Source organism: Candoia aspera, chromosome 4 (assembly GCF_035149785.1).
Source record: "Candoia aspera isolate rCanAsp1 chromosome 4, rCanAsp1.hap2, whole genome shotgun sequence".
NCBI classification, from domain to species: domain Eukaryota; kingdom Metazoa; phylum Chordata; class Lepidosauria; order Squamata; family Boidae; genus Candoia; species Candoia aspera.
Genome location: NC_086156.1, coordinates 30,528,500 through 30,540,695, shown reverse-complemented (window position 1 = coordinate 30,540,695; position 12,196 = coordinate 30,528,500). Strand labels below are relative to the sequence as shown.

The following is a 12,196-nucleotide window of genomic DNA, read 5'->3' as shown; positions in this document are numbered from 1 at the left end:
GAACAAATTGGAAGTCTCCATTTACACTTACTATACGGACTTGGCCCATTGCCAAATATGTTTCCTGAACAACTCACATAAACATTCTAGTTTTCTATAATAATTATTAAATAAACCAAAGCCTGGAATGGCACAACAATGTTTGAAAAAATCCTTGCTAATACTTTTCTACTTTTTTCCTCAACTTTTTCTTATAACAGCAGCATTCAAATACCAACCTCGTGGGTGGGATCAGGTACACCCAGGTGTATAAATAGGCATTCCACACCTTTCTTGTTCATACTGAAACTGAGAACACTTCAGCAGTTGCTCTAAGAAGAGAGAGGGCAGAAAAGGTAAGGCTATCCTGCTTGCTTAACAAAGGCTCTGTTCAAAGTCTTCTGTGCTTGTGAGTCAGGTTAGTTATTAATAAGCAGGGGTAACAAGCAGAGCTGAGATGAATCGTAGGGGAAATGTTGTATGGTTCTTTTCTCTAGAGAATCCTAACGTTAAATTATCTAGACACTTGCAAAGCAATTGCACAGCAATTTTGTCTCCTAAAAAAAATGGTGATGATGATCTATCTGGAACCAATCCCTCTGTACTGCAATGAAATCTACTTATAAATTAGTGAGTTGGATCTAGATGTAATCATGACTACAACAGACCTAAGACAACCTTCCAGATATGTAGATTTCAAATCCTAAAATTCTTCAGCCAGCTGATAATTCAAGGTTTGGACTACAGTACATATCTCAAAATCAATAGGGCAATTCATGATTAGCTAAGGATACTGATTTCCATGAGTTTATTCTGAGTATGACTAAGTTTATACCCATCCCCATGTGCTAAGGACAAAAGGCCCAGAAATAGCATTTTGTTTCCAGTGTTCCTGACTGGTGATAGAAATACTGATGAGAAGGATATTAAATACTAGAAATATTAAATACCCAAGTTTCTGATTTTGACAGTGATATATATAATATCCCAACCGCACTAGCTGTGCTTAAGTTTTAACACTGATCCTTAGTGAGCTTTTGAGTCTTCAGAAGAACCAGTTTTGAACTAAATTTGGTGGCAGCAAACTAGACAAATGTATTCCTCCCATGACCTATAAATTGACATGTCAATCTAAAGGGTAAAAGATGCTGAACTTACTCTCTTTTTAGCATCAGTGCTCAACAACTTGCGTATACGTTGTTTTTTAATAATTAATATTTTAAGTTGGCCAGTTATGCAATTAGATTAAAATGGAGTACATCTTCCTGAAAACAGTTCAGGGTAAACCTAGATAAGATCACCATAAAAATCAGTATTTCCCAACCTGGGGCCTTGTAGAAATATTGGATTTAAACTGCTAACAAATGGCAAAAAGCTGGCTGACAGATGGGGAGTTGGCATCTAATGAATTTGGGGGGAGCCAGATTTAAGTAAAGGCCAATTTAGATCAAAATGCTAAATGGCCACACTCACATGCTGTAATGGTTGCCTACCCCGCAACGGTGAACATGACACATGCACATGGAATGGTGCAGCCAGTTTTAAATGTGTTTACTCTGATGTAAGTCCCGTTGTGTTGATGGAGGTAATTACCTGATAAATATGCATAAAATATTGCATTCTTAGGGTGCAAAGTGTGATCTAGAAGTTCCAAATTGGTAAAGGCTGGTTGAGCCTAAGATAATATTCTAGCCTAAGAATACCTTGAGGTCCAGTTTGGTTAAGGCACCAGGCTAGAAACTGGGAGACTGGGAGTTCTAGTCCTGCCTTAGGCACAAAGCCAGCTGGGTGACCCTCGGCCAATCACTCTCTCTCAGCCCTAGGAAGGAGGCAATTGCAAGCTACCTCTGAAATCTTGCCAAGAAAACTTCAAGGGACTAGTCCAGGCAGTCACCAGGAGTCAAAAACAGAAGGTACCCCCCCACAAAAAAATACCATACTCGGGAGGAAGCCCCATTAAGTTCAGTAGTGCTCAGCTCCAAAGAAACATACATAGGATTGTGTTATAAGTTTGCCTAGGCATTCAGTTCTTCCATAAATAGAGGAATTCTATACCAATGCATGAGACTTAGAGCACCTTTTCTTTCTTACGTTTTGCTATTGTTCCTTCCCTCTCTAGTATTTTGTTCTATTGGATAAATAAACGTAATGCTTTTTTCTCCCCTTAGCTTTAACGATGGAGAAAAACTTAGCATCTATCCTGATTTTGGTTCTTGCTGTTTTGCATACTCTGGCTAAGGAAACTACTACTAAAGATGGAAGAAAAGACCCAAAAGTAGCCACAGAGACCCGCCCTAAACTTCCACAGACTCTGTCAAGAGGTAAAGCCATGATAGCTTTAGAGCCAGTTTGGTCTAGTGGTTAAGACAACGGGCTAGAAACCAGGAGACTGAGAGTTCTAGTCCCGCTTTAGGCATGAAAGCTGGCTGGGTGACCTTGGGCCAGTCACTCTCTCTCAGCCCAGCCTACCTCACAGGGTTGTTGTTGTGGGGAATATAGGAGGAGGAAGGAGTATTAGCTATGTTCCCTGCCTTGAGTTATTTATAAAAATAGTAAAGGTGGGATAGAAATTAAATAAATAAAATAGCTGAACTTGGTGGGAAGCTGTGTATTTTATACTGATTCAATTGTTATTCAGGCCTACTTATTTTTTAAAAAATGATTTCTGGCATGTATTATTTATCTATTTATTTATTTGCCATCGTAAGATATGATCATTTTCCTTCATATAATTTTCAACTGGAAGAATATTATGTAATTTTAATATTAGTTAAAAAAACTCAGTATGCATGGCAAAGGGGATAGACAACAGCAGTGTTTCTCAACCCCAACAATTCCCTAGCCTGCATGACGTCCACACGTCTTAAAGTTTCTAAGGTTGAGAAACAGTGATCTACAACATGGAAAGTATTTTCTGTCTAAGTTTGGAAAATGTAAAATGGGAATAAAGCTATTCCAAGGATCTAGTGACTCAGGAATATGAAGCACTGTGGAAAATTTACAGTACATATCATCCTTATACATAGATACTTATACATGGCTACTTAATGGCACTTATTTAGAAGTAAGTGCCATTAAGTTTAATAAGGTTTGAGTTAATTTGATAATTGGATATTTGCTGTGCTGGCTAGAGCTGATGGGAACCGGAGCATGTAATCCTAGAGCAGTGTTTCTCAACCTTGGCAACTTTAAGATGTGTGGACTTCAGCTCCCAGAATTCCCCATGCTGGCTATGGAATTCTGGGAGTTGAAGTCCACACATCTTAAAGTCGCCAAGGTTGAGAAACATGGTCCTAGAGGAATGCCAGAAAAAAGTAGATATTGTATAAACAGCATTCAAGAAATGTCCTTAAAAAAAATTAGGAACTGAACAATTAAACATGTATCAGTCTTGCTGGGTTTAACAGTCTTAGCAGACGGTAATTACTAGAAGCTACTTATCCAAAAATTCACTCTATGATTATGAGCCTCTAAATTCACATTAATGAATGAATTCAAAGAAATGCTTGCTGGTAATTGTCAAAAATATTTCCCTAAAAACTTGGGGGAAGGCTTGGGCTAAGAAGTGCATAATGTGAGAGATCTAATGGGGGATCCTTTAGTCTTTGTTCAGATTTGAGTGAAGTTACGCATTTAAGACTTCCTCAACAATTACATATTTAAACTAAATTCAATTCATCATTTACCTTCAGGCTGGGGTGATCAACTAATCTGGACTCAGACTTATGAAGAAGCTCTTTTTAAATCCAGGACAAGGTAAGTTAGTCCCATCTCCAAGTGCTTTTCATTGCCTTGTGCAAAATTATTTGACTTCTAGTGTGAGATACTGACAAAATATTTCAGTCTTTTCCCAGTATATTACAATATTATTATAATATTATTATTATAATGATACTGTGCATTATCATTGCATCATTCTCTCTTTCTCTCTTCACTCTTTCAACTGTATGCAAATGAACTTGCTTTCATTTTTTCCCCGGAAGGATAAGAACAATTTAGGGAAATTCTTATGGGTGGGTTGCAGGGCTCTTGCTCTGACCTTTCTTTCTTTCTTCCTTTCTTTCACAATACAATCACTGCTACAGCAGTCTTCCGCTTCCTGAGGTCCCATATTTCAAATAAATCTAAGATTACATCATGAGGAAATTCGTCTTTAGGAGCTGTTTTGGATCAGGAAGCAACAGGAAACAGGCTTCAGAGTAATAGGCAGAAGTGATTAAGGAGCACTGTAGAATTTACTGCGTCTTGCAACAGTACAGTCATCTCACAACACCACAAAAGAAATGCTAAAGAAATTCTAAAGCACTCTGGGAATGAGATAGAATACAGAAACATCTTTTGCAGGAGAAGAAATTTAGGGAAAATATATTTCAGCACTATGTTAGATAAAACCTCAGCCCTGACTTAATACCTGTCTTGAGTTTTGCTTTCTCTATAGTCAGCTGAAACCTTTCCCAACCTGATGCCTTCCAGATACAATGGTCCTAATTCTCATCACTCCCAGTCAACATAATCCATTGACAGTGCTGTCTACAGTGATGGGAATTGTAGGCCAACACAATGGGAGGAGCTTAGTTTGGAGAAGTTAGCTAACTGTGAAGTTCTATCACGGAGCACTTTTTCTTTTTCAGCAACAAGCCTATAATGATCATCCACCATTTAGAAGATTGCCCTCATAGTCAAGGTACTGTTGTTTCTAACTAATGAAGTTTTCATTCCATCTAAAGAAATTAATTACTTCCTCTCATCAGTTGTTTTTAAAAATCACCTGAAAAAGCAACCTGTTTCACCTTTGTAATTAAAAGATGTAGGATATAACTAATTTGAACAAAAGTTTTTAGAGCAGCCAAATGGTCATAATTAGATATGAAGTGTCATGATTTGTAAAAAAAAATATTAATCATGTCCTTATATTATATTATATATAAACCCAAGTTTTAAAATCCAAAGACAACTAACATGATAGGTTTAAGTATTTTTTCTTAAAAACATTTTTTATGCTTAATTTCTATAGTATTGTGTGTGTATGTGCCTTTGAGTCAGTTTTTGACTCCTGGTGACTGCCTGGACTAGTCCCTGCAGATTTCTGGGCAAGATTTTGGAAGTAGTTTGCCATTGCCTCCTTCCTAGGGCTGAGAGAAAGTCAGGTCACCCAGCTGGTTTCACACCTAAGGTGGGACTATAACCCCCAGTCTCCTTGTTTCTAGCCTGGTGTCTTAACCACTACACCAAACTAGCTCTCCTCTATAGTATTACTCTTTCATTATACATTGAGTTATATTAGACATTAACACAGTTTACAAGTTTGGCTTGACTTGTACTATCAACAGATATATGACATTCGTTTCTATTTTTTTTTTCAAATAGCATTTCTAATTGTTATTCCATTTTAGCATTGAAGAAGGTATTTTCTGAACACAAAGATATACAGAAATTGGCAGAGAATTTTATTCTTCTCAATCTTATTGTAAGTTTTGATGTTTGAATTATTATTATATCTGGATATTTATCTAATGCTACATTGATCTATTTTACACAAGGCATTTTTCCAAAATTTTTTATTTTTGTTTATTTATTATTCTAATTTCTATCATCGCCCATCTCCCCACAAAAAGGGGGACTGAAGATGACCTGCAAATAATTTGAGATGGAAGCTATTACTTTATTAAAAGTTCCAAGCACATAATTTGCCTTGATTTCCTGAGCTGAGAATTCAGTTCATGGAGCACATTAACAAATAGTAATCTTATAATAATTCACAATATGTTTTTTCAGTAATATTGTTACTTACATGAATACACATACAGGAAAAGCACTGTGAAGAAAATGTGGTGTGCGAACCTCAGTTTTTTCCAACAATGCCCTCCAGTTGTTGCTGTCAGTTTTATTGGCTGGAGGATTATGGTAGCTAATGTCAACAACATTGGCTGAGGAATATGGGGATTTGTCCACAGCATCATGTTGGGCAACGCTGCTCTATCTTGAACAGCTTGCAATTATAATTGTGAATTATGTGAAATGTGAAACATTGGAATAGTTGTGGCCTAGTTCCTCTCCACCAAATGTTTAACTATATTGAGGGGAATCTGGTTTTGTTGTAAGTGCATGAGAAAGTGAGAGAGAGACTGCAGTGTAAATGATAGAAAGGTAAAGGTAAAGGTTTCCCTTGACGTAAAGTCCAGTCGTGTCCGACTCTAGGGGGCGGTGCTCATCTCCGTTTCTAAGCCTTAGAGCCGGCGTTGTCCATAGGACACTTCCGGGTCATGTGGCCAGCATGACTCACGGAACGCCGTTACCTTCCCGCCGAAGCGGTACCTATTGATCTACTCACATTTGCATGTTTTCGAACTGCTAGGTGAGCAGGAGCTGGGATTAACAACGGGAGCTCACCCCGCCGCGCGGTTTCGAACCGCCGACCTTCCGATCGGCAGCTCAGCGGTTTAACCCGCAGCGCCACCGCGTCCCTCCTATGATAGAAAGGAATATCAATATTCTTCTTTTTCTAATTCTAGTATGAAACTACAGACAAACATCTTGCACCAGATGGTCAATATGTCCCCAGGATTATGTTTGTAGGTGAGTGCTTTGGGAATTGAAAATATTTACTTGAAAAACTGGTACCAAGCTGATAAAAACAGTCCCAACAAATATTCCTTGTGCAAACAAGTTTTGTTCACTATTCAACATGAATGTGGAAAAACTAGAAAGAACACATACATGTGGTATCATTTCCTCTGGTATCGTCTGAAAGTTTTGACATCAGTTTTCATGCTCCTCAGCATGTACTAATTCATGATATACCTCTCATTAGGAATCTGTACTTCATCAGAGGAGGATAGGAGAAATATGAATGGCCTGATTTATAGGCTGTTTGTAGGATGTCCAAACTCATGTTCATTATTTTGAGGGAAATTTTAATGCAAGGATGGGAAGAGTTGTCTCCTTTACGGGCAGAGTTTGGGGATCAAGATGGAGAAGGCTGCACTGGGGATAGTTTTGATTTCTTACAGTTATTCACATGACAGCATATTCAAAAATGTTTAGGCCATGCTGTTAGAACATTCAGATGTTATCCTACGGCAATGATATTATCACTGATAATATGTAGGCTTGGCTTACACAATAAGCCAACCAGGCTCATTAATTGAACTGTCTGCATTGCCATCTTTTCCCTGTCTACCTTCGCCTTTAACCATAGTCTATAGTTTTTCTAGGCTAAATACCTGTATATCATAGAGTCAGAGCAACTACTTCTGATTAGCAAGAACTGAACTCTGAAACCAAAATCCACTGTTTTAAATGTATATTAAGTAATTTTAAGAAAGCATTTAAGGGTTACATTTCAGATGGTATTCTTCTTTTAACACTTATAATTTGCATTCTCTTGTTTTTTCATTGGGATAAACATAGGGAACCTACTGTTTTGAGACACAATTTGAGCCTGGTGCTTGGCTATAGCTATGAGGTCTGGCAGGGGCTGCACCACTGACTGGAATATTTTCTGTCCAAGAATATTGAATGCAACAAGAACAGAAGGGTTTTTTTAAAAAAAACTTTTTAAAAAGTTTAAACTATAAGTCTCCTATATAGTTACTAGTAGAAAATGACCTTTCCCACCTTTCCCTGTCTCTAGATCCTTCACTGACAGTTAGAGCAGATATTACTGGAAGATATTCCAACCGCCTGTATGCATACGAGCCTCAGGATACTTCATTGTGTAAGTAATTTCTCTTTCATATCAGCTTTTAGCAGATTTAACAAAGGGAAACCCACCTGACTTATTCTATAAGCAAATATTCTAATTCACTCTTAGAATTCTGTCACCAAAAAAGCATCCATAATTAATTTGGCATCATTTCCATTCATGTGTTACAGACAAAGAGAGACTACTAAGATGTACAGTCTTACCCAGTAGTAAATACCTCTGGAGTTAATGATGTATGTGCAGGATTTGTGCATGTGTGTACCTTAAAGTCAGTCTTGACTCCTGGCAACTACACAGACAAGCCCATGCAGTTTTCTTGGCAAGATTTCAGAGGTGCTTTGTCATTCCTTCTTCCTAGAGCGAGTGACTGACCCAAAGTCACCTAGCTGGTTTTTGGGTCTAAGACAGGACTACAACTGGAATTTCCCTCCTCTAAGCCTAGCACCTTAACCATTAAACCAGTGCTTCTCAACCTTGGCAACTTGAAGATGTGTGGACTTCAGCTCCCAGAATTCCCCAGCCAGAGCTGAAGTCCACACATCTTCAAGTTGCCAAGGTTGGGAAACACTGCACTAGATCAAAGTGGCTTTCATGTGTAGCATGACACAGCTAAATTATCACCAGCGATTTCCCACTCTAAAACTCACTTTAATTGCAAAAACAAAATAAATAAATCACTTGGTTGTCTAGCCTCTGCCCCTTATCTCTATATAGCAGAAATGAACCACCTATGGTCTTGAAGCTCTTTATTTTTATTTTTTTATTTTTGCAATCTGCAAAGTCCCTTCATACTACAATTGCTGAAACCTGAGAACAAGGTTCCTCACCATTCTGGCTCCACTCACAAGTGTCTCCATACCTGAGCCCCCTTTGCACTACTGCACTGTCCAATGTTGCTCTGGTCATAAGGTCAGCTTATTGTTATCTATAAGCCCTGGTACTTATAGATAACAATAAGCTGGCCTATTTTACAAAACAGTTTGTTAATTATAAAAGTTATTGGGACATTTTAAAAGTGTGCAGAAGATCTGAAAAAAGTGGTTTATAAATTCTTATTTGAACAGATGTTACAAGAATTTATACATTTGCTAACTTTAAAACTTATTTTAACTTAATGCTGTTATTCATCCATAGACCAACATGATTCAATCACACACTGTATTATAGACGTGTTCACTTTTAAATGTTGGCAATGTATTGTTACATGACCACATCAATCTACATATACAGTGTACAAGTAAGGGTCAATATTTCCCCCAAATATCTTCCAAAATAGAACAGTTAAAACCTTAGTGGCTTGGAAATATCTGCCAATCGAGGAAGATGATTGTTCATAGAAATGGACTAAATGGCTGATGAAAGCCAGTTGAAAGGTCTCATCCTGAGAGTTAACCATGTTGCATTTTTGTATGACTCAGTGTGGTATGAATATTGCCCCGCACCAAGGATGTGCAACTTCTATAGGATCAAAGCCTGTGTCAGGCTTTGTGTGGCATGTTGAGGGCTACACCCCTAAAGTACTATGGCCAGGCCCCATTTTGGGAGGGAGCATTTTAATGGATAAAGCTCCTGAAGCCCCCAGCATGCCATATCAGAAAGAAGAGCCAGTTTGGTGTAGTGGTTAAAGAGCTGGATTAGAAACTGAGAGACAGGGAGTTCTGATCATCCCTTAGTCCCAGAAGCTGGCTGGGTAACTTTGAGCCAATCACTCTCTTTTAGCCCAACCCACCTCAAAGGGTTGTTGTTGCAGAGAATGTAGGAGGAGGGAGCATTGTGTACACTGCCTTGAGTGGTACAAAATAAAAGCAGGATATAAATCTAAAGAATAAAAAAATAAGAAGCCCACACAAGGGCCTTCAGGAAACCTCCGGGCTACCCTTTTTACACCCCTGCCCTGCAGTGTGCAAATCACAAGCCATTCCTAGATAAAGCATTTGTGTTTGAGAGAAAGAGAAAATGGTCAAAATTAGTATAATTAAATTTAACCAAGCTATGAAACTGACCTTCTGTAATAAGCATGCTGTGGAAAGTTTTGCCTGCTCAGGCTACTTTAAGTCAATTTAAGGTGAGATCTTTATTATTTTCAGCTGAATTTTAAAAAAATCAAATTGCTATCTGTAAAATTGTTTAGTAGCAAATGACTTTGTTTTTTTTTTAAAATAACTCCAAGTTATTTATTCCTAGTGTATTCGAATATGCAGAAAGCTCTGAATCTGCTAAAGACAGAATTGTGAAGAAAGAAAACTGACCCACTCCCAGGTCCTCTGCTCCTGACAATCTAGAAATGCTTAGTTTTCTCCCCACAATGGAGACAAACTGGGCTTCGGATTTGCATAGGATATTATTTGCTAATATGCTATCTTTTAATACCAAAACTATGTTATAAATATTCATTTGTAATGTTATGACATTAAGTATTGATTGCTTTTATAAAATAAGAGTAAAGTATGGTATCCCTTTTTCTATAAATCAGGATTTAAAAATAAATCTATATTATATCTTTACCAAAAAAAGGAGCCTGCCTGCTTGTCATCTTTTATACATCTGAAAGATTCTTACAGTGAAATATCTGACAGAGGTGAGAATGAGTCAGAAAATGAACTGTATAAAACCATAAATGCCAAAGTGTATTTGGATCAATCCTTGGTGTCTTCAGCCCGGATAAGGAAGATTTCTATATGAAAATTGGAAGATCAATACCTAGCAATGTAATATATCAAAAAATCTGCTTTGACTTCCTTTTTCAAACCACTTCTATTATGAGGAAGAAACACATGCATTTAAATAACTAAGTCAAGTGAAACAGATATTTTCCATCCATCTGTGAAGGCTCCATTGGCTCAGTCTCAATTTACCTAAAATCTGTTGAATAGTTAATGGCTGACTTGCCTGCTATTTATATTACACATGCTACATTGAAAACGTGTAAGAGAAAACCCTGTAACTGAAGTATGGTCATCTATTAAATATTAGCCTAACTTGTTTAAGTATTAATGCTGGACATTTACCTTCCCACAGTCATGGAATCCAGGCAGAACAGCAACCTTCCAATTAATACACAAATGAAATTTGTCAGTCAACTGGCAAATCGTAGTTTTGTTCAGTACAGAGAAGTATTTTATGTACATAAAAAAAGGTTCACACACGTTTTTAGCTTAGCACGCTGCATAAATCACATAAAATATGGTGGTTTATTTAGCTAATCTAAACTAAGACATACTATGGCAAAGTACGATATATGAAAGTAGCCTCAAAATTGTTTGGTATGATATGCTAAGCTGGGGAAGAACACTTGTGGCCCCCAAGCCTCTTTTTGGGGCTCCCAATGCAACCACTGACCATGATTGCTGAATACTGATGGTAGAGGGTGATGATTCATTAAAGCCATTAGTTCTCCTGAAAAATAATGATGCAAAGTGGAACCTCTCTTGCAGTACCATTTCTACTGCTCCTTTGTTGTTTCATTCACAGATGTAAAGGAGAATTGGGAACACAAATAGGTGAGGAGACTCAAACTTCCCCAGCTTTCATGCAACTTCAAGGTCTTTTATTTTTATGCTTTAAAACAAATGGGGAATGCTAGTAAGGTTGCTGCCATTCCAAAGAAAGAGGATGATCAAACCATGAATAGTTGTGGTTTGCTATTAACCCCGGTAGGGCACATAACACCATTGCTTCACAAGCTGCACTGGCTCCCAGTAGGCTTCTGGTAAAATTCAAGTGCTGGTTATCATCTTTAAAGCCCTACATGGCACAGGACCAGGTTATTTGCAGGATTTCTCCGGCTCTTCTGCTTGTCCCATCAGATCCAACAGGGTACGGATAGAGTACTGATGCTTTTGAACCTTGGTGTTGGAGAAGACTCCTGAGAATACCATGGATAGCCAAACAAACAAACAAACAAACAAATGGATCATTAAAGAAATCAGCCCAGAGTTCTTAAGGCACAAATTACCAGGCTCAAATTATCCTACACATTATGAGAAGACCTAGCTCTCTGGAGAAGTCTATTATGCTGTGGAAGGTGGTAGGAAACAGAAAGAGGCCAACCAGCCACAAGATAGTTGGACAATTACAGGAGCAATGGGTGCCCCAGTGGAAGACCTGAAAGACCAGGTTGAGGACAGATGCTCCTGGAAAAATGTATGTGGTTGCTAAGAGTCAGCATCTACTAATCAGTCTGTGAACCAATGCCATCTAGTGGGACCCAGGAGACTTGCCTTCTCTGGCATGTCACACGCCCTATGAAACAGCATCCCCCACCCCCCAATTCAGATAGCCCCAGTCCTGTTGAACCTTCTGTAGGGCCTTGAAGATCTCTCTCTTTCCTCAGGCATAGACTCAGGATGTTAGCTGAGCCCGGTATGTAAGTTTGGTTAGGGTTTTTTCCCCCCCAGATGGGTTATTAAAAGCCTCAGTTGGATTGTATTAAGTGCATTTAATTATTATGTTTTTAATGTATCTGTTTTACTTCACTGTAGATAAATAAATTATCAGTTTTGCTTTTGTGTT

At 38.1% G+C, this 12,196-nt stretch overlaps 1 protein-coding gene across 1 annotated transcript; it reads left to right on the top strand.

Moving 5' to 3' along the window:
* Nucleotides 1-232: 232 nt before the first annotated feature.
* Nucleotides 233-10,197, top strand: AGR2 (anterior gradient 2, protein disulphide isomerase family member). Its single transcript, XM_063303722.1, has 8 exons — nt 233-335; nt 2,148-2,300; nt 3,672-3,735; nt 4,611-4,663; nt 5,373-5,446; nt 6,492-6,555; nt 7,613-7,696; nt 9,869-10,197. Exons 2-8 carry the CDS (start codon nt 2,156-2,158, stop codon nt 9,916-9,918), a joined length of 534 nt encoding a protein of 177 aa, XP_063159792.1. The 5' UTR covers nt 233-335; nt 2,148-2,155; the 3' UTR covers nt 9,919-10,197.
* The last annotated feature ends 1,999 nt before the right edge of the window (nt 10,198-12,196 follow it).

Excerpts from the sequence above, each read along its gene's own strand:
- AGR2 (XM_063303722.1), top strand. The coding sequence starts at position 2,156 with ATGGAGAAAAACTTAGCATCTATCCTGATTTTGGTTCTTGCTGTTTTG. Across the intron at positions 3,736-4,610 it reads CTTTTTAAATCCAGGACAAG|CAACAAGCCTATAATGATCA; the intron begins GTAAGTTAGTCC and ends TTTCTTTTTCAG. Across the intron at positions 5,447-6,491 it reads TTATTCTTCTCAATCTTATT|TATGAAACTACAGACAAACA; the intron begins GTAAGTTTTGAT and ends TTCTAATTCTAG.